Raw genomic sequence first — 23488 nt, 5'->3', positions numbered from 1 at the left:
CACTGCAAGTTCTGACTTTCCTCAGTTCTCATAATCCCTTGTCCAAAATGTAATTCATGTATAGTACTGAAATCCAAATTATACAATGTAAATTTTTCTTATCATTCATATATATTTTTTATTCTTTTATATGAATGGACGACACACCAGTGATAACACAGATACAATTTGCTTTGCCTGCACACTTATGAAACAAAAGTGCCAAGGTATCCAGCAATGGTAGAAGTTCTAGTTAGTAAATTTTTAATTTAACTAAGTTGAATGCTAGAAGATTACATGTACCTGAAAAGAGAAAATGTTACACTGCCTATAACTCTTTATGTATACAGCCTGCAAATCCTTACCAAAAAATGATATGTGTATGAGGAGAAGGAGACATTGTCAAGTTTCACTGATATACAGAAATAAGCTTTATGATTAGTGGTATTTTCCTCCAGAGTTAAAAGCACACATATTATGTAAATTCAATAAGATAATTGTCAAAAAATTATTACTGTTAATAGTTTTCAATGGGACTCTAAAATGCAGGATCTGTATCAGTATTTGCTTGAGAAATATATTTACCTGACTCTCATGTTAGCCTCCCACTGCACTTCTCCATCACAGTTCCACACACTAATCCCTGGCACTAAACGTGGAGAGACAGGGCTCGAGTCTGGTATATTATCAGCCAGTGGTTTGAAGGAAAACTCTCGAGCTCGATGCACTTCCACAAATGGCAGGTCAAACTACATAAAAAAATTCTTTCTAAATGAAGTTATCAATGAATAAACAATAAAATTGCATAATAAATTAATTTCAGTTACATTTCATTCTGTAAGTAGGTCATGTGATGAAAACTGTATTGTTGATGTGTATAACAAAGTTCTTACACAAGGTATACCTTTCATGTGTAGCACAATAAAGAGTCAAGTAAAGTATTTGGTGCTCAACTGGTGAATGGGATTCTGGCCTGGCTGCAAATAGCCTTTCGTTCACCTTAGCACTAGATGGGGGAGGGTGGCAAGCTCAAAGACCCCCAGCACGCCATACAATAGCAGGCCTAGTGGACCTGGGGCTGTCCTGGAGGGACTGGAACTAGAAAAAACCCCACTCCTACCCAGGATTGAACCTGGGCCCTCCAGGGATGAAGTCTGGTGTTCTACCAGCTAGACCAACATGACCATTGTGTAGCATAGTCCATTTCAACAATATTTTCTAATGTGATGTCAGCATGTGTGTCAATTTACTCTCTTTCCTGGCAGTTGTTTTTCTATGTTCTCAAAGTACTGTGGCTTCTTCATTGTGCAAAAATTCACCCTTGTGCAACACATCACTTACAATCTAGCTTTACATTAGCATGTTAGATGATAACATAATGCGAGGTCTCTTCAAAAACTTATGGAAGAGTCATAATTTCACACTAATGGTGTGTTTACTGTGTAACTGCTGGAAGTTTCATTGTTGTATGCCTGTTAGTTATTTTCAGTGTTGTACTGAGTGGAACATAGTGTTGCACAATTTGTGAATTTTGAGGTGTCAAGAGTCAGAGATGCAAGGCATCTGCATTAAATTTGGCATGAAACTCAAGAAAACCTTTGCAGAGACACACCAACTGATTCAGGAAGCCTATGGCAATAAGTGATTAAGCCACACTCGGTGTTACGAATGGTTCACACGGTTTATAAATGGCCAGATGGAAGTTAATGATGACCACCATTTATGATGCCTTTCGACATCTACCGATGACACTCGTGTCAGGAACGCCAACAAAATTGTGTATGCCAATCAAAGACTGGCTGTCTGAGAGATTTCAGAAGAATGTAACATTTGAGTTGGAGTATATCATGGAATCCTGACACAGCATCTTGGAATGCATCATGTTGCCGCCAAGTTTGTCCCGTGCTTCTCGAGTCAAAACCAGAAAGACATTCACCTCGCATTCTGTGAAGAGCTTTTGGATCATGCAAATGAGAATGAGATGTTCCTTAAGAGAATCATAACAGGTGAGATGTGGTTCTATGGTTATGATGTTGAGACCGAGGTTCAACTTTCACAATAGATCGGGAAAGTTTCTCCAAGACCAAAAAAAGCCACACTTAGATTTTTCTTTGACTCTGAAGGATTAGTTCATCACGAATTCATGCAACAGGGACAAACTGTTATTCGATGGCATTATCAGGATGTGCTGCGATGCCTACGAGAAAATGTGAGAAGGAAATGGCTTGAAATGCGGAGAGACAACTCGTGGCTCTTGGACCACAGTAACACACCCGCACATCGCACATTCATCCCTGTTGGTGCATGAGTATTCATGGACCTTGCACACTTATTTTTATTTCCCAAGTTGAAAACACCATTGAAAGGAAGAAGATTTGCAATGAGAGATGAGATAAAAGAAAATTCGCAAATGGCACTTCACATGATCCAGCAAGAAGCGTACCAAGACTGCTTCAGGAAGTGCAAATGGCATTGGGAGCAGTGTATCAGTTGCAGAGGAGAGTATTTTGAAGGATACCATAAACAATAAGTAAAAGGTGAGCATTGAAAATTTTGTGGACAAAGTTTTGGAATTTTTTGAACAGACCTTGTATACAGTATTTCTACATGGTGAAGGAGTGCAAAGCAGACTATAAAACTACAGCTAGATAGAAGGAGGAAGAACAGCACACACAGACATCATACTAAAAATTATGAAAATGAGAATCAATTCTTGAAGTATATTGTGCTACACATGACAAAATGTAACTGGTGCAGTATCTTTATCATTTAAACCAGTATTGGCACAGATGCAGATTTTCTAAAAACACTGCTTATGATGGCTGACAGTAAGTTAAAATGTATTTCGCTTGTCAGTGAAAAATTACTAATAATTTCTATGTGAGACATTTAAAAAGTCTCTAAAATAGATGCAACATATAGTAGTTTACATTTTCTCTCACAGTTAAAAAGAGTTCTTCCATCCATTTAACACACATTCACATCTAAGCCCCACATTTTATCAATGAAATTTGATATAACAAAATCTGTCAAAAACATTGTTCCAGTAACATGTATGCAGACTACAGCTAGGATCTGTAGATTCTGTACATGAAATATTGCACAAAAGTGAATTTTATGACTTTGTTTAAGTGTTGGCCATATAAGTCCATCACTCAAAATTTTTCTTAAATATGTCAATATATAGCTGTTACTAAATATGTACTATGCAAATAATTTAATCTGACAAGATTTTATAGCATCCTAGACTTTATGTTTCACTTCATTTTCCAGTTAAATTTATGATTGCTTTTCCTGAAACGAATAATATATTCTTCCTTGTGTCAGCTATTTCTTACTGAGAATAATTACAATATATAATTATTTCAGTCAGAGAAAATGTTATTCTCCCTCATTAGAAATGTCTCATGCAGATGATGGACAAGGGAGCTCTGCCACATACTTCCGAGTTACCTGCCTGTGAATAATCATTTCATTGAAACTTCCTGGCAGATTAAAACTGTGTGCCCGACCGAGACTCGAAATCGGGACCTTTGCCTTTCGCGGGCAAGTGCTCTACCAACTGAGCTACCGAAGCACGACTCACATCCGGTACTCACAGCTTTACTTCTGCCAGTATCCGTCTCCTGCCTTCCAAACTTTACAGAAGCTCTTCTGCGAACCTTGCAGAACTAGCACTCCTGAAAGAAAGGATACTGCGGAGTTTAATGAGAGCCCATTTACAGAGAACCACTTAATGATTTTCCAAAAAACACTATTTACAATTTCATCTGTTAATTCTTGTCTGTTAGGTGTGGTAGCTATACTTGTATCATCAGCAAAAAGTACCAGCTTTGCATCTTCGTGAATATAGAATGGCAAGTCGTTAATATATATTAAGAACAGCAGAGGACCCAAGACCGAACCTTGCGGCACCCCATTCTTGATTGTTCCCCAATTACAGAAATCACCAGTTTTTTGCATATTATGTGAACTGCTTATTTCAACTTTCTGCACTCTTCCAGTTAGGTATGATTTGAACCATTTGAGTGCTGTCCCATTCAAACCACAATACTTGAGCTTATCTAGAGGTATTCCATGATTTACACAATCAAAAGCCTTTGAGAGATCACAAAAAATCCCAACAGTTGACTTCCAGTTACTCAGAGCATTTAATATTTCATTAGTGAAAGTATATATAGCAATTTCCATTGAAAAACCTTTCTGGAAACCAAGCTGACATTTTGTTAAAACTTTATTTTGAACAAAGTTGTGTAGCTACTGTACAATACATTACTTTTTCAAGAATTTTGGATAAGGCAGTCAGAAGAGAGATTGGGTGGCAGCTGTTGACATCAGACGTATCACCTTTCTTATGCAGTGGTTTAACAATGGCATACTTCAGTCTAACTGGGAAAATGCCCTGCTGCAGAGATCTATTACATATGTGGCTAAGAATCCCACTTATCTCTTGGGAACAAGCTTTTATTATCCTGCTGGGAATGGCATCAATTCCATGTGAGCTTTTATTCTTGAGTGAGTTTATTATCTTCCTAATTTCAGAAGGAGAGGTGAGTGGAATTTCAATTGTAACAAATTGTGTGGGTAAGGCCTCTTCCATTAACTGCCTTGCTTCTTCTAATGAACATTTAAATCCTATCTTCTCTACAACATTTAAAAAATGATTATTCAAAATGTTTTCAACTTCCAGCTTGTTGTTTGTCAAGTTTCCATTCACTTTGATGGTAATGCCGTCATCCTGTACTCCTGGTTTCCCTGTGTCCCTTGTAAAAATATTCCACATTGTTTTGATTTTGCTATCAGAGGTATTAATCTCAGACATGATGTACATGCTTCTGGACTTTTTAATAACCTTTCTTAATGTAGCAAAGTGGTTTATATAATATTTGGCTCTTTCTGGGTCATTACTCTTTCTTGTTGTTAGATACAGTTCCCTTTTGTGGTTACAAGATATTTTTATTCCTTTAGTAAGCCAAGGTTTTTAGCATGGTTTCTTATAATTAGATTTAACTACTTTCTTGGAGAAACAGTTTTCAAATTCTCTTACAAGTGTATCATGAAATAAGTAATATTTTAAATTAGCATCGGGTTCCTTGTACACCTGATCCCAGTCTAATTGCTGAAGATTTTCCCTGAAATTTTTAATTGTTGAGTCATTAACTGAAAACACAACTTTGGAGGGTAGTTTTGAATTACTGGATGGAGCTATGTCATATACTGTAACTAGATGAGCACCGTGGTCAGAAAGGCCATTCTCAACAGGACAAGAATTTACATTTTTAAACTTATCTTGGTCTATAAAAGTGTTACCTATCAATGTGTCCCAGAAAAGCTTATGTCATCAAATCATGTCCAGATTGCAGCCCACAGCATAAGTGACGTCACCGCCCTTTCTGTGATGTCATCTGTTTTGCGTGCCACAAACCAGGACACCTAGCAAATGCCTGCCTTGGCTGGTGTGTGTCAACAACATTGGTCATCAGCATGCTGTACACATCTTGCCAGTGCCCATAGCAACGCTAGTAGGGATGCAGAGCTTCATGTCGCAATTGGGCATTAACGAGGACACGTACTGGCAGTTTGACTCCCCACAGCTGAGGTCCCCTCAGTGCAGAGTGGTGATGTACAGTGGCCAGTCAGTCACACAACAGGATCAGACTGCAATCCACGCTAGATATAAAAATGTAGTTCAGCAACTAACTCTGCTAGTAGACACTTCTCGGATGACAACTAACATTTTTGTCCTAGACACTTTTGTCCTTTTCGGTTTTCAAATTCACGACCAGATGAATCTGGCTTCAGCTGTGATACCATTCACAGAACTTGGTACATTATGTGTACAATTTAAGTAACTGTTTGAATCTACATTAGGTTGTGCAATGAGGTTTCAGATCCTGTCGATTGACAGTGCCTAAGGTTTTTGGATCTCATTCAGTGTCTTCACCGTGCTTGAGCATGTTACATCAGAACTAGACAGGTTGCAAAGTATGGGAGTTATATTCCCAGTTTCATCTAGCCAGTTTCATATGTCTGTGCTCGTACTTTTGGCTAGAACCCCAGGTGTACCCAAAGCATTGTCACTGGCAATTGTTTGAAACTACAGCCGGCATCAGAATCTGCCATCCACAATGTGACATCCTGCCCCTCCCCCCTCCACGTTCCCCTCAACCGCTTACTGGATACGACTGCAACCACGCTAGGGACAAGCCTGCCAACCAGCCTGCCCGGTACCCTTACAATCTCTGCCCTCACGTTAGGTGTCGATGAGGATTCCAAAATGACCAGCAATGGGAGTCGATGGAGATGGAACCACTTCCTCCCCCTAGGTTACCTCTGGCTCCCTCCCACAACCATCATCACACCATCAATGGAGATTGAGCATCTTTGGACTGGACCTATCTCTGCCACGATCAGCACTTACTCTCCTGCAGGCAGGCCCACACTGCACACTTGAACCTGTCGATCAGCTGGATCTCCTATGGGCACTGCCACCTTCTGATCCAGCTGATCACGTCGAGGAACTACTGCGGGAGCTCGGTGGGTATCTGGGCACCTCTCTCCACTTCCTCCGTGAAGTCAGCTCCAGCCTGGCCCTTTGCATCCCTACATGTTAATTAAATGGTGAAAGCATTTAGTATCCGACAGTGATTTGGATTCTCTGCCCAGCCCAAGTATTTGACAGGGTAAACATGACAGAGATACTCAGGCAACATATTTCTGCTGCATCTCGCTCCCACGTGAAGCAGCACTGGCATATCGGCTGGCACCAGTCGATAATGAGATTATCCTGCTAAATACCGCAGCCCTGCTCCTGCTAGCCAGTCTCTTACTAGTCTTTGAAGCCATTAGTTATGCACCATTAAACAGTAGTTTTATCCTTGCCTGTGTTATACTTGTGATTTGGATTTCTCCCTGCACTATTCTATATGCTTAAGATGACTTTGCTACACTCTGGTCTTGTTTTTAGTTACCTGTCCACTTCATGAACTCCACCATCATCAACCTCAGGAACAGCCTCTTGGTTCCATCAGTCTCTGCATAACTCCCAGCACAAGTGATCATAAACTGTGTTCTTCCTCTGCAGAGTAGGAAAATGAAACAGTGAAACAATTTTGGAAAATGGAATTTAGTTTGAGCCATCTTTCTGTCATCTTCTATTTCAGTGCCCGTATGTTCACCGAGTGACCAGATATATAACTTTGATCTGTTTACTAACTTAACACCAGAGCTTCTTTGGATTTTCTGTCAGATTTTTACATACAATTTTACTTTCAAATTCATAAGTTTCATGCTTGGTTCTCCACATGCACTTTCTTTGCAAAGCTGTGACTAGGTTCAAATCTGTGGTAAATATCTCTTTGCTTTTGGAGCACCTGTCTAATGTGGTCATTGGACTCTGTAGGCACTTACCCTCACAACTTTGCTCAATACGTACCTTTCCAAGGTGTATTGTACAATACATTTTAACTTTGTGCATTTGCATCCAAAATTTTTAGACTCAGAGATGAATAATTGATGGTTGCATCTGAAACTAGTTTTTTTTTTCTTTTTTGCTCTACCTGGGCTGCAGAGAGAGAGAGAGAGAGAGAGAGAGAGAGGGAGAGAGAGAGAGAGAGTAAGATGATCCCAGGTAGTTGGAGAACTCTATGTTTGTTCTTGAAGTTTTTACTTTAGTCACTCTGTCACTCTCAAAGGTTATACAAATTTTCTTCAGAAAAGTCAGGGCATTCCTCCCTCAAAATCAAATCTTTTCAGGAAGCAGATCCTGATTCGTACAGATGCTCAAGGTTTATTCACTAATTAGTTATCTTAAATGTTTCCCTGGTTGCCTAGCATTCACACTTAACAGTGATGTGAATAAATCTTGATCACTTACAACACAGAACTGCTGTAAATATAAATAAAAAAGTAGTCTTGTAAACATTACTGATTCACTCAAGGCTCAGATATGATATTTTTAAATGAAAGACATGATTAACAATATTCTGCAGCCCCACGACAGACTTTTGGTCCATCTTCATAAAAAAAATGGGTTGTACTTTTTGGTAAAGTCTTACAATGTTTTGTGTATTATTTTAATGTGATTGTTTCAAAACACATCCACTCACCTCTATCTAGCAGTGTATAAGTATAAAATGCAAATCAGCTGATGCAAATGACCATTATACATTATTAGTCTACCCATGAAAGGGTGATAACAGGCAGGCCGATGACAACAGACTTTTTTTTAGCTAATGTTACATGGTGCATACTTCTATGGCAATTATGAGAAGCATTTAATTTTCCTGGTACTTCTTCTACAGCTGAATGACCACTGGACGGAGAAATGAGCCATATCGCAATGATTTAGCTATATTGGAAAAGGCAAACTACTGCTGAAGAAAAAAGCCCATATTACAATGATCGACACTCTTTGCCCTGGTTCCAATCTTTCAAATGCATGCACCATAATAGATCTGTGAATAACGTCATAGCTACTCATTATAATGATTTTCGCTTTTTAAGACACAACATAGGCAACTATTGCAAATGGTAAGCTTGAAATGAAGGTCAGATAGTTTAAATAGCTGTATCGAAACCTGTAATTGAAGAGCTACTTACCACATTATTGGCCTTGCTCGTCATCCTGAGAAGCAATCGGAGATTGTTGAAAAGATTAGAGTGCTTTACCATTACAACATCAACACAACCATCCCCTATATGACAGTATGGTGACATGCCATTTGGACTTCGTTGACATGCACAGGACACGTTTGCACAGTTCACCATAAAGAATTTACCACGGAATGTCTTCCATTCTGCAAAGATATAAGAACAGTTAATATATTGTCATCAGCGTTACTGTGATGGTTTGAACTAGCTGGTAGCTAATTAACAAGAGTGAGGATATGTGAAATGGTTCACTGCTTATCACATGCAATAAACACACATTATCATTTCTATATACATTCATCTGAAATATTTTGAAAATTAACAAATTAAGGGTCCAAGAACGATATGAGAAATAAATACAGAAAACTATACTGCTTGAAATGGATGTATACAGGAGGCTACATAAATTATTTTATTCAATTTATCAAAATAACATATTTACCCAAATATAAGGTGGCTCTGAATATAAGACAAACCGCCCCCCCCCCCTTTTTCTAAAGAGGCTCCCTGGGTAAAAATTTATTTTTTAATCAAATTTAAAATCTAATTTTCATCAAAATTACAAACTTTGATTGCCTGCACTTTGATAATATAAGGAGAAATTTAAAAGAAAAAGAAATTGTTAGCATTATTTTCATCATCACCATTCTCATTCTAACAGGATAGCTGTGAAATTTATATCTCCGTTGTCACACATATTTGGCTGTTTCTTCCGAATATGTTGCAATTTCGTTTCTAGACTGTTGTGAGAATGTTACAGTGTCTCTTGTTTACAAACATATCATCTGCCTACCACTCTCTCATCGACTGCGTAGAACCACCAGCTGACACACCCCCAATCATTCCCATTGTACCTCATGATAAGTATCAACAACACTGCTGCACAAAACACATAAATACACCACTGGCCCCCATCAATACTTTCAGTGTCTCCTGCTGAAATGTATGCTATTGCAGGGTGTATATGCAGACAAGAAAAAAAATTCCCGGATTTTTCTCGGATCTCCCGGTTAAAAATGCACTTTTTCCCACATCAAAATACACTTCTTCTGAGGTGAAAATACACTTTTTCCATGGTAAGTGACCATTTACTTTCCCTTGGAGCTGTAAAAATATCAATCTTTTGAATGGTAATGTTTTATACATCAGCATAGAACTTTCCAGCACTTTAGAAAACAAAACTCGGAAAAAAGGAAAGAGAGAGAGAGAAAAGAGAAAAGGAAGGCACAAAGAAAGAAAGAAACGTGTTTTCGAAAGATCTTTGATGTGCAGCAACATGTACGCTCCGTATTTTCATATCACAAAAGTATAATATAGTCAGCCAACAGCAACATAAGTAGCATGTATACACAAATAGGAAAAGTTAATAGTTTCAATTAATGTACATACTGTAGCTACAAGAAAAGCTAAGCTTTCATATATAATATTGGTCTTGAAGATTAATAAGCTACAAGAAAAGCTAAGCTTTCACATATAATATTGATCTTTCTAGCATGTATTACACTTTAAGCTACATCACACAAATGTGCCAGTCAAATTTTAAACAGTGACATTAATGTCTGGTCTTCTGGGCCCGAAATTATTTTAAGTAGCTGGTATTCAGTGTGTTACATTTTAAATGAAAGTCAACTGCTCTGTGATTTAAGAAATTCATTGCACATTCACACACATAATATTATTCATCTTGCATAAAAATAATTTCCTTTGAAAATAATGATTTTCAAGGAACCATTTGCAATATTTTCCCGCAACTTCTTAGACATGGATTTGTTTCAGCAGCTGCCAGAGAGCACCAGAAAATAGGTATTACTGTGTGTGGGCAGATACGATGGAATAGGAAGTCCATATGTTCATACGCATATAGCATTAAGAGATCTTACACGACATAAAAAAAGAAACAGGACATCAGAGGATACTCCACAAGTACAGGAATTTCATAACTCATGCTAAACTGCATAATTCAGCTTAAAGGACACATTCAAATGTCCAGATTCACAATGAAGTAGGCCCAATCTGATATTAAGCTTTTCAGTGAACTTTTCAGGATACAAATTTTCTTGGAGTACCAGTACTGTTCTGTCTCAATGTTTGGTTCTTTACTATCACATAACGTTGTATGTGTCAGAAGGTAAAAATGTGCACTTGAAATTCAGTAAGGAGTTGAAAATAGCCAACAGTGTGCAATGAAACACTTTGTTTCTTATAAATTGATTGCATCTGCAGAAAAGATTAATAAAAGCCACATTTATTTAGCAAACAGACAAACATAATTTCATTGGTGTGCAGGGCAATTAATGCTTGATTGCCAAAAATGTGGAAATAAAATAAAATCAGAAAGCTGAAAGTTATAACATATTTTAGCCTTCTGTAATTATGTGAATGTATTTTAATTCACTCGATAGCTCCCAGCCACAGAAATCCATTTTGTTTTCATTTGATGTATGAACTGTAAATGAAGACAAAGCAGCAAAATCACTAAATGTAAACACAGATCACTATCCCCCTCTCCACTACAACTCAGACTGTTTTGCGCATATGCAAAAATCACTAAATGTAAACACAGATCGCTATGCAGTTCAACTGCACATGCACATGAGCCCACTGGCAACTGCTGAAACTGAACTTAATGTAAACAGTTATGACATTTTGCTCATCGGAAGCAGTTTGCTGTTAGGTAGTATTCCATTGTCTTCGGCCTTAAGCCTTTGACACATTTTGCTTTTGGCAGGTGCCTGTGGTGCACTGTGTTTTGATATTGTAAATGGCGCAATTCCTTTGCAACTTGAGTTTTATTTTGGTTTTATTCTCTCTTTTATGTTTTATAGCTAAAGTATTATTCTGCAGTAGTGGCATTCAGTAAAATTCTTCATTAGACTATCAGTTATTACCAGTCAAAATTACAAAAATTTGACTGAAGACTAAATGAAAAATTCCTGGAATACTAAAAAATTCCCATGTTTTTCCCAGTTTTCTCCCAGAAAAAAAAAAAATTCCCAGGTTTTTCCCAGACTTCCCAGAGCGTATACACCCTGTATTGTTGAGTATTTGTCCAATTTTAAAGTAAATTCAATACAGAGTACAAACTGATTCAGGAAACCTGCAGTTTAAACATGTTTATAAAAAGCCAAAGTATGCAGTATACATCCCCATGGTTGGTTGCACAATGAAATTCTGCCTGATAATCACTCCCCTCCCAGCAGTTCTCAGCCCAGCTAGGTCACTGTTCCCCCTCCATCTTTCTGTAGTGCTGTGCTTGAGCAACAGTGAAACATGGACAGCAATATCTTCTAGAGTGCAGGTCATATGTAACAACAGCAACTAATATGTAAATAAAAGATTGCAATCAATATTCAGCCCAATTCTAGAACTTTCGCTCGCCCCACTGTCTAGTGACATTTGTTTGTACTATCTCCACAATGAGTCTTTCCAGTGTAATTTATTCTCATGACAACAATTACAGACATTTTAGTATGATTTATTTCATTTCTTAGGCATTTCATTCTAGATTAATTTTCCTTCTCATTTCATCTGAATGTTATTATTTTGTTCTAAATGTGATTGAAAGCTGGTACTGATTTTCTGCAGTATCCTAACATGTGTACAGAAACTGAATTTCTCATTTGCAGCCCACTTATTTCTCATAACCAAATAAGATACTGACTTTGGTTCAGAATCAAGTAACTGTTTTTGAAGGACAAGATGTTTGTCTTTGAATGTTACCTTCACATAAATGTGTGTAAATGGGATCCATACATGTATGGGAACTTTTATTGCAAACCTGTTCAAATACAACAAAAGTTTGTAAGTTGATAAAGCTTAATGTCATTTTCCCCTGTGTTTTACAAAACTGTTAATTTAAGCAGAGCATTAGACTGTTGTAGTGGCTAGTTCATAGTTTCTCACCTATCCCTTGCACTATTGCCATGAATCAAATGTCACGTGGTAGTTCAAGCAATGCTGATACTGTATCAAGCACTTCGGTATATTGGGAAATCTCAAGTCTACTTGAACGCAAGTATTGTTTGATATGTCCTGCCCTTTGGGATTGTTCAAAATAAATTTGTGTGCGGCCTCATTAGTTAAAACTGTCATTTAATGTAGGCATGACCACCAACAAGCTGTCCATCGGAATGAATGGCTACCACAAAACTGTAGCTAAGAACAGAGCTTACCACCTGGTGGTGAAACATGCTGAGCACAGCATGGTCAAGTTCAATGGCTGATTCACAACCTGTCCCATCTGGATACTTCCCTCCAGCACCAGATTTTCTGAACTACATAAGAACTCATCAGCTCCAGTGTCCATTTATCACATTCCTAGCTTTTGTGCCTGTTGCCTCTTGCTCATGCATCTCTATCCAGGGTGTATACACAGACAAGGAAAAAAAAATTTCCACATTTTTCCTGGATTTCCCAGTTCAAAATACACTTTGTCCCAGGTGAAAACATGCATGTTAAGTGACAGTATATTTTACCCTCATCAATCCTTTGAATGGTTATGGTTTTATACATGGGCGTAGAATTTCCCAGAACTTTAGAAAACAAAACTCAGAGAAAAAGACACGTTTTGGAAATATCTTTGATGTGCAGCAACATGTACACTGCATATTTTTTATTATGAAAGTATACATTGGAATTCCACCAAACACAGCTTGTTACTTTCCGAATCATTGAAATAGAGATTGGGATGTGCTTCTGTAAGCCATTCATAGCTCATGTCACGTGATCTCACCAGCCAATGACAGCGGTTATTCAGAGCATAGGACACATGATGTAGTCAGCCAACAGCAACATCACTGTTATGTAGCAAAAATACATAAACAGGGAAAGTTAGTAGTTTAAATTAATATACATAGTGTTGCTGCAAGAAAAGCAAAGCTTTCACATATAATATTTGTCTCTACGGTCAATAAGTTGCAAGAGAAGCTAAGCTTTCACATATAACGCCGATCTTCTTTGCGCATGTTACACTTTAAGATATATCACACTAATGTGCCAGTAAAATTTTTAATAATGACAAATGTCTGATCTTCAGGGTTCAAAATTCTTCTAAATGGCTCGTCATCAAAGAGCTGATTTTTAAATGGAGTCAAACGCTCTGTGATTTAAGAAATCCAAGGTACATTCTCGCACATAGTTCAACTTACGTAAAAGGATATTTACTTTGTAAGTTACGTTTTTCAAACCACCATTTGCAATATTTCCCCATGACCTGTTAGAAATAGATTCATGTTAATGAATCTTCCATCGGTTCTTGGTAGAACAACATTGTAATAAATGAAAAGCACCAGTTTGCTTTTGTTCTACAATATTACTTTTATTGTTAACTGGTTTTTGGCTTACAAGGCCATCTTCAGACATTTACTGAGTATTATCACCAAAGAAGTTACAATGTTTGCAAACGACATTGGAAGAGAAGTAACACATCCAGACTGAATTAGAAACATACAGTAAGTAACATCTTTGACAGTGTGGTGGTAATGCAATGAAAAAGTAAAAATTGAACAGTACATAAATAACAATAGAGCAAGCAGGAAAACCTTTAACACAAAATAGGGATAGCATGCCCACATAACAGTTTCTATGAATAAACAGAACTAATAAAATAAAATTAAATTAGTATTAGAGTAGGCTGTAACAGGAGGTATGAAACGTGGAGAGTAATAAACCAACCAATCAAAAGAAGAGACAATTATCAATGAAACTACAGAATGCATAAGGAACTTAAACAATATCAATAAAAAAAATAGAAAAAAATAAATGCAAGAAAATGGAGGCGTTTGAGGGAACCTACAGTAAATGCAATCTTTGAGGGTGTGGTTGTAGTGCATTTTGACATTAACATTATAATCAAAACAGTGGCTGTGTAACAGTTTGCATTAAATAAATGAACAAAGTAAAATATGAACAATATTTGATGAAACAACTACAAGAGGTGTTAAACATTGACAGTAATACAAGTACCAATTAAAAGAAAGCCTTAACTATTAAAACTATAGTCTATATGGAATACAAAGACCACTTCAACGAAACAAAAGAACTTAATGAATACAGGAAAATGGGAATATGTAGGAAGAGACAGTTTGGGAAGTAATGAATGACAGAGATGATTATATGAAGTTTAGGAGAGGGGAAGTGTTGAGCTGTGTCTGGTCATTTAGGATTAAATCTGGACTGTGAGCAAGATGTTTGTTAATTTCCAGGGCTTCCAGCAGGTTGAGTTTATGGCCTTTGTTTGTTAGTTGAAGTACACGGGACACTGGCTGGTAGTTGTCACCCTCACTCAGTACATGCTCAGCAAATGCAGAGTCTGAATTATGCAACCTCCAGCTGCATTCATGTTCAGCCAGCCTAGCTGCTAAGTCTCTCCCTGACTGACCAATGTAAAATTTGTCACAATCAGAACAGGTAATTTTGTATACCCCACTGTTGGCTAATAACTGGATCTTATCTTTGCTATTAAAAACACACTATTTATTGCTAAAGTTCCTTATGTATTCTGTAATTACATTTAGTACCAATTTTATTTTATTTTATTAGTTCTGTTTATTCATAGAAACTGTTATGTGGGCATGCTATCCCTATTTTGTGTTAAAGGTTTTACTGCTTGGTCTATTGTTATTTACTTACTGTTCAATTTTTACTTTTTCACTGCACTACCATCACACTGTCAAAGATGTTACTTACTGTATGTTTCTACTTCAGTCTGGTCGTGTTACTTCTCTTCCAATGTTGTTTGCAAAAATTGTAACTTCTTTGGTGATAATACTCAGTAAATGTCTGAAGATGACCTTGTAAGCCAAAAACCGGTTAACAATAAAAGTAATATTGCAGAACAAAAGCAAACTGGTGCTTTTCATTTATTAGAAATAGGTTGCCAGAGAGCACAGATAACAGGCGATACCGTGCTTGTGCAGCTACCATGATGTAGGAAGCCCGTATGTATGTACGTGTAAAACATTGAAAGATCATACATTATGACATAAAAGAAACAAGACATCAGAGGATACTCCAATAGCATCGGAATTTTGTGACCCATACTAAAATGTGCACATTTGAAGTACGTACTTAAAGTACACATTCACATGTCCTGATTCCCAATGAAGTAGACTTCATCCTGATGTTAAGCTTTTCAATGTGGTTTTCAGGATGTAAATTTTCTTCGAGCACCAGTACTGTATTATATCATGTTTGTTTCTTTATTATGGCATAATGCATATGTGATAGAAGATGAAAACATGCATTTGAAATGCAACAAACAGCTGAAACTAGCCAGTACTGTGGAATTAAACATTTTGTTTCAAATACATTGACTGCCTCTGCGGAAAAGGTTAATAAAAGTCAAATTTCTTTAGCAAATAGACAAAAATAACTTCACTGTTCTGCAAGGCAATTAATGCTTGACTGTCAGAAAGGTGTAAATTAAAAAAAACTGAAACTAATGACATATTTTAGCCTTCCATAATTATGTGAATGTATTTTAATTCACTTGATAGCTCCCGGTCACAGATATCCAGTTTGTTTTCATTTGACATGAAAGTAAACGAAGGGGAAACAGCAAAATCACTAAATGTAAACATGGGTCATGTGGAGACTACCCACTATAACTCAGACTGCTCTGCACATCACCCCCGGATCTACGATATTTGCGAACCGGGTCAATACTAAAATAAAATTGAATTTTCAAAAATATGTTCATCTTGTAGGGCACATCTTTCTGAAAAGTCTGAAACATAAAACATATGTGTTCGAGGAAATGTAAGTCGTGTTATTTGGTATTAAGTGTGCTAAAGTGCAGTGCCACACCTCTTCATAAAGCATTCTTCTACCGCACGTCACTGTATTACACTCTGTGGAATTGAAACTTGTATATTTTGTAATGGATGCCATCAAACTATATTCAGGACAGCAGCAATTGAAATGTCCTGTGGTGCCTCTACTGCTCCCAGTAGGTCGGTTTGATAGCCTGCCCCTCTTTTAAAAAATCTCACAATTAATAGTGGATGGGACTATTTGTAAGCTGGAGAACAAGACTCTTAAAAAAATTTGGATTTTTTATTGCCTATTAGCTAATAACTTCCCATTTTGTGTGACATAAAATTAAATATAGGATACATAAAACCAATAAAGACAAGAGAGAAGCAAAAAAGTACACATTACTTCAATCCTTAGCTCCTAGCATTTTTTCCTCTCTAACCTTGCTACAGCTTTAAATGGTGTGCTTTCCTTTCTGTGAAAGAATCTATTACCTCATCAAAGTTCATCAAACATTTTGCTACATGAAAAATCGAAATGTCATTATCTAATACTGAAAAAAAGCTGTTAACACAAATAATATCCAAGACTGGTGTGGTTTCTTGATCTGATTACATCTATTTTGTCACTGTCTGCTAGATAAAACAAAATCTAGGCCTTTCTAATATAGGAGCAATTTTGTAACACACACCAAATAAACGAGACTGTTTTGGCACAAATGGCCATTTTTATAACATGACAGAATATAATTCATGAAGTACCAATATTATTAGGCCTACTACAAGCAAAAAGCTTTATGTTGGAAAATAGTTTCACATTTCATTCATATAAACCAGCTTCTCAAGCATGAGATCGAAAAGTAGTATTAAGAAATTTTTATATAAATTTGGAACTGTCTCATTCTTCCATAATTTGTGTGATGTCCCTGTTTCTTCTCCTTCCTCGTTCTAACAAACAATCTTGTCATCACCAATTCTGCAGCTATTCCTACCATTGTCAAAATCTGTTCACCGATTAACTTCAGTAACCCTGCCAGAATCATAGGTTTAGTTATCCCGCAATTGTTTTCCGTGTTACTTCCAGAATAGAACTTAAGAGGCTGCTAACCAGGGACTGTACAACTGGTCCTTACTAGTGTAGCGATCTGGCCAGAAACGTTCTGTAAAAGTTTCATAGTCTTGGATACACAGAGAAGATAATACATAATCTCTCTCACCTGTTATTCCTGTCAGTCGTTTATTTCCATTCTGGTAGTCTGAATCTATGGATTTTGCTAGTAATTATAACAACGCTGATCATTCGCAAACCCAATCAACCACATAATCAGAAAGCAATTGGCATTCATCTGTTTGGCTTTACTCGGCTCAACTCATATAGCCCCATCCCCTTTTGCCTGCGAAAAGTTTATTTCTAGATGCGGCGAGGATTCTGCTGACAGAGGCATCACGTACACTATGCACGCATTCAAAAATCAACTTATGATTCATTCAGAAATCAACTTAAAATGTGTTCAAAAATGTTAAAGAATCAACAGGGAACTGTTTCAAAAATCATACGAATAATTGATAGACAAATGTGTGCCAGATGCTAGGCACTTTGTGAAACAAGTTATTTTTCCTCGAGAATATGAATTTGGCGCCCCCTTTCCCGGTAGCATCTAGCTGCTTGTTGCGACTGCTTGCACAGCCAACAGCCACATTCTTGTATCCAGAAGAAGGAGAACCTACTGCTCAAGTGCAACTCAACTGCACATGCGCATTAGCCCAATCGTAACTGCTAAAACAAATCTAATGTAAACAGTTGTGACTTCACGCTCATCGGAGGCAATTTGTTGTTATGAAGCATTGCATAGTCTTCCTAAGCCTCTGACACATTTTGCTGTTGGCAGACGCTTGAATGAGCACTGTGTGTTGTTGTTGTTGTTGTTGTTGTTGTTGTATTTGGCGCATTTCCTTTGCAATTAAAGTTATTTCCATTTTCTCCTCTTGTTTATGTTTTATTGTTGAAGTATTATTCTGCAGTAGCAGGAAACAGTAATATCCTTTGTTAGAGTATCGGTTCTTACCAGTCAAAATCACAAAAATTTAACTAAAACTAAAACAATGAATAATTCCCAGAATTCTAAAAAATTCCCGGGTTTTTTTCCGGTTTTCTTATGGGTGAAAAAATTCCCAGGTTTTTCCCGGATCTCCCAGTTGTCCCAGGTCATATACACCCTGTCTATCCCACACACCTGCTGCCTCCCTCCAAGCCACCTGCTAAATCTCTTGGGCCCTCCTCCTGCTTCCCACCTCTTCTCCCTTTGTTAGACATGCTGGTTTCACTATATGATACTCTGATCAAGGTTAAGGAGTTTCTCCCACAAACAAGTTAAGTTGACTTCAAAATATAGATAATAGGTCCTAAATGAAGTAACATTTCTGAAGTCACTCAATGAAGCTAGTAACAATCTAGAACCATACAACTATTCAATTCCACATTCAGTACTTCTTTGGTGGTGTAAGCATGTGCTTATCACTTGAGCTCTAATGAATTAGACAGCAATGCCATGACAATACTTAAATTAAGATGCACATGGAAGGAATGATAAGATTAAAATGCATTTGTACCACAAGATCACAACATTTTTGTCCTCCCCATATTGTGAGCTTTGTATGCTGAGCACTGAAGACAGAGATAATGTTTTCAAAGAGGTTGGTTCTCTGTATACAGATATCTCAGGTGAGTGAAGAACTATATTTACCTGTTATTCTACAATCTTGGAACATGAGTGAATACAGCTACAAATTGCAATGTTGGTTCTTTCTAGTTGCTCAATGTTCAGATGAAAGTACACAAGGCCTCTTTACACTGCCTCATCCATTGGAGTTCCAGAGGTATGCATAAAGTGTAGACCACGTGAACGAATGCTACGAAGTATCATTGTACCTCTGAGTCACTGCAACCAAACAGGATGCAAAAGCAGCAACAAATATTCTTGGATGGTGGAAATAAAAAAAGACAATATGTTCTCAGGCACATGTACTCCAGCCTCAAGTGGTCCTACAGAGAGGAATTTCAGTGCTACTGGTTCGGTTGTATGACTGTTGCAATTAGCTGGAGCCTAATGTCATACATAACATTTTACTGGTTCACAGTAACAGTATCTGTTAAATACTTATGACAGGTCAATTGATGCTGATTCTATTCAGATATTAAATTAATATCATGATATAATAATAATAACATCAGGGAGGATCAGTTTGGATTCCGTAGAAATGTTGGAACACATGAGGCAATACCGACCTTAAGACTTATCTTAGAAGAAAGATTAAGGAAAGGCAAACCTACGTTTCTAGCATTTGTAGACTTAGAGAAAGCTTTTGGCAATGTTGACTGGAATACTCTCTTTCAAATTCTGAAGGTGGCAGGGGTAAAATACAGGGAGCGAAAGGCTATTTACAATTTGTACAGAAACCAGATGGCAGTCATAAGAGTCGAGGGGCATAAAAGGGAAGCAGTGGTTGGGAAAGGAGTGAGACAGGATTGTAGCCTCTCCCCGATGTTATTCAATCTGTATATTGAGCAAGCAGTAAAGGAAACAAAAGAAAAATTCGGAGTAGGTATTAAAATTCATGGAGAAGAAGTAAAAACTTTGAGGTTCGCCGATGACATTGTAATTCTGTCACAGACAGCAAAGGACTTGGAAGAGCAGTTGAATGGAATGGACAGTGTCTTGAAAGGAGGATATAAGAAGGACATCAACAAAAACAAAATGAGGATAATGGAATGTAGTCAAATTAAATCGGGTGATGCTGACGGAATTAGATTATGAAATGAGACACTTAAAGTAGTAAAGGAGTTTTGCTATTTAGGAAGTAAAATAACTGATGATGGTCGAAGTAGAGAGGATATAAAATGTAGACTGGCAATGGCAAGGAAAGCGTTTCTGAAGAAGAGAAATTTGTTAACATCGAATATAGATTTATGTATCAGGAAGTCGTTTCTGAAAGTATTTGTTTGGAGTGTAGCCATGTATGAAAATGAAACATGGACGATAACTAGTTTGGACAAGAAGTGAATAGAAGCTTTCGAAATGTGGTGCTACAGAAGAATGCTGAAGATAAGGTGGATAGATCACGTAACTAATGAGGAGGTATTGAATAGGATTGGGGAGAAGAGAAGTTTGTGGCACAACTTGACTAGAAGAAGGGATCGGTTGGTAGGACATGTTTTGAGGCATCAATGGATCTCAAATTTAGCATTGGAGGGCAGTGTGGAGGGTAAAAATCATAGAGGGAGACCAAGAGATGAATACACTAAGCAGATTCAGAAAAAGATGAAAGTAATTAGAAACAGCAGAAATAAGAGTGGCAAGAAAGTTAACATCAAAATTAATGATCAGAAAGTAGATTAAGTTAAGGAATACTGCTACCTGGGAAGCAAAGTAACCCATGATGGACAAAGCAAGGTGGACACATGAAGCAAACTAGGTCAGGCAAAGAGGCAGACTTCTGTCTACTGGTATCAAACACAGGCCTTTATTTCAGAAAGAAATTGCTGAGAATGTACGTTTGGAGCACAGAAAGGTATCGTAGTAAACCATGGATAGTGGGTAAAGTGGAAGAGAATAGTATTCAAGGATTTGAGACGTGGTGCTACAGAAGAATGTTGAAAATCTGAAATCTAGGGGGACTGATGACATGAGTAATGTGGTTCTCTGCAGGACTGGTGAAGAAAGGAACACAAGAAAAACACTGAAAAGAAGAAGGGATAGGACGGTAACGCATGTTTTAAGTCATCAGGGAATAACTCCCTGGTACTAGAGGGAAAACACTGTAGGGGAAGACAAGGGATTGGAATGCATCCAGCAAATAATTGAGGATATAATGTGCAAATGCTACTCTGAATGAAAAGGTTGGTGCAGGAGAGGAATTCATGTTGGGCTGCATCAAACCAGTCAGAAAACTGTTGATTTCAAACACACACACACACACACACACACACACACACACACACACACACAAACCTATACTTATGTATGTATATACAGAAAAATATTCTCTGTTAACCCATCAGTAATAGTAAATAATTAGCAACCTGCCCCAGCTTCACATGCGGGTTTCACAAAATATCTATGGTTGGATGAATTGTCTGGCATAGTGGTATTATGAAGGGTGTTCAGTAAGTAATGCAACACTTTTTTTTTCTCAGCCAATTGCAGTTTAAGTGGAGCCGGAGGTGGTCAAATCCAAAAAATTACGATTTTTTTTTTGCTACCGAAAATTAATTGGAACATTCCCCTTTAATGTAAACTTTGAATTATTGTTCTACTCGCCCTAGAAGTGGAGTTATTACCATTTTCCCCCACGCCTGCACAGGAAATGGGTGGCCGCTGAATGCATCTAACACCCTCTCGTGACTTCCTGGCAAACTGCTTGGGATTTTCTCGGCCTATTACGCATACAGCGCCTTATGTTACGCATACACTGAGTGTGCAAGGGTTGGCTGCATTGTTTTCTGTGACAAATGAAGCACTAAGAGCGTAGAACATCGTCTCTTTGCTGTTTACCGTTTCGAATTAGTTCAGTGTTGCGCCTGTTGTTGGTAGTATTATACTTCTTGTGTAAAGTGTTGTTCTGGTTACGATGCCACGTTTTAGTAACCGTGTATATAAGAAGAGGAAGAACATAGAGAAAAGAAAATTAACACTAATACCAAGTTGCGATACTACAATTACTGAAACAGTGCGTTCTTCTGCTAAGCAACACATGGCCGGCCATAGCCCTGTGACATCTTCTAGCAAGAAGCTGACTGGTGGAAGTGACAGATTTCATGAATATGTTAGTGACAGTGATGATATTAATGAAGTACTGAATATTGGATTATTATCTTCTGTGCTGAAAGAAAGTGTTGTGTGCAAAATGTGTTCAAGTGTAGGAGGGGGACTAGAGATAACAAAGCACTTTGGTTTAGCTTGTGAGATGAAGATAATCTGCGCATTTTGCAAGTACCAAGTGACTTTCTACAATTCACATGCCAGTCTCTTTGGTGAAAATGGACGATCTAGAGTGTTTGATGTGAATGTTCGACTTGTGTATGGTCTTCGATCCATTGGAAAAGGGTCTGCTGCTGGTAAACTGTTTTGTGGTATTATGAACTTGCCATCGCCTCCAAGCAAATTTGGGTACTACCGTGAACTGGTAGGATCCTCTGTTGAAGATGTGGCTTTGAAAACCATGAAGGAAGCAGTGGAGGAATCTGTAGAAATGAACGGTGGTTCTAGGGATTTGGTAGTGGCATTAGATGGTTCCTGGCAAAAGAGTGGTCATAAATCCCTGAATGGAGTTGTAACTGCTACTTGTGGTGATAGTGCACGAGTGATAGATGTTGCAATATTATCAAAACATTGTAGGTGCACGAATAAAATCAAAGGAGAGCACAGTGGAACCTGTGAGGCAAATTTTAGTGGATGAAGTGGAGCAATGGAAGTGGATGGAGTGAAACAAATTTTTGAACGTTCAGTTCCCAGATACAACGTTAGGTACAAATACTACCTTGGGAATGGTGACTCCAAAGGTTCCAAGACTATAGAGGAACTTAAATCACATGGAAATGAATTTGTAGTTGAAAAGTTGGAATGGATTGGGCATGTGCAAAGGCGTATGGGTGCACGGCTTTGAAGGCTCAAACAAACTTTGGGTTCAAGTAAGCTCAGTGATGGAAAGACAATAGGAGGGAGAGGCAGACTTACTGATGAGGTGATTGAACATCTACAGAGATACTATGGGTATGCTATAAGGCAAAATACTAGTAATGTTAGTGACATGCGAAAAGCAGTGTGGACATTGTTCCTTCATACTGCCTCTTCCAATGAATACCCTCAACACAGCCTGTGCCCAAAAGATTCTTGGTGCAAATAAAACGCAAAAAAGGACTATGATCACAAACATGGTTTGCCAGCAGCTGTGATAAATGCAATAAAACCAATTTTTCATGACTTACCACAGGCAGAATTGTTACACAAATGTCAACACGGAAAGACGCAGAATCCTAATGAGAGCGTAAACAATTTGATTTGGAAAGTGATTCCTAAAAGGGTGTTTGTAAGCATAAAAACACT

The 23488-nt window shown here is 37.7% G+C and overlaps 1 protein-coding gene across 1 annotated transcript in view; it reads right to left on the bottom strand.

The window, feature by feature from the left end:
- Positions 1–23488, bottom strand: part of LOC126298364 (ceramide kinase) — a 257678-nt gene that overhangs the window by 12613 nt on the left and 221577 nt on the right. The window contains exons 7-8 of the mRNA XM_049989664.1: positions 8581–8777; positions 565–728 (exon numbers count right to left, since the gene is read on the bottom strand). Coding sequence (XP_049845621.1) covers positions 565–728; positions 8581–8777 — 361 coding nt within the window. The remainder of the gene's footprint in view (positions 1–564; positions 729–8580; positions 8778–23488) is intronic.

Source organism: Schistocerca gregaria, chromosome X (genome assembly GCF_023897955.1).
Source record: "Schistocerca gregaria isolate iqSchGreg1 chromosome X, iqSchGreg1.2, whole genome shotgun sequence".
Taxonomy (NCBI): Eukaryota; Metazoa; Arthropoda; class Insecta; order Orthoptera; family Acrididae; genus Schistocerca; species Schistocerca gregaria.
The sequence above is the reverse complement of the archived record's forward strand: the minus strand, read 5'-3'. Positions and strand labels throughout refer to the sequence as shown.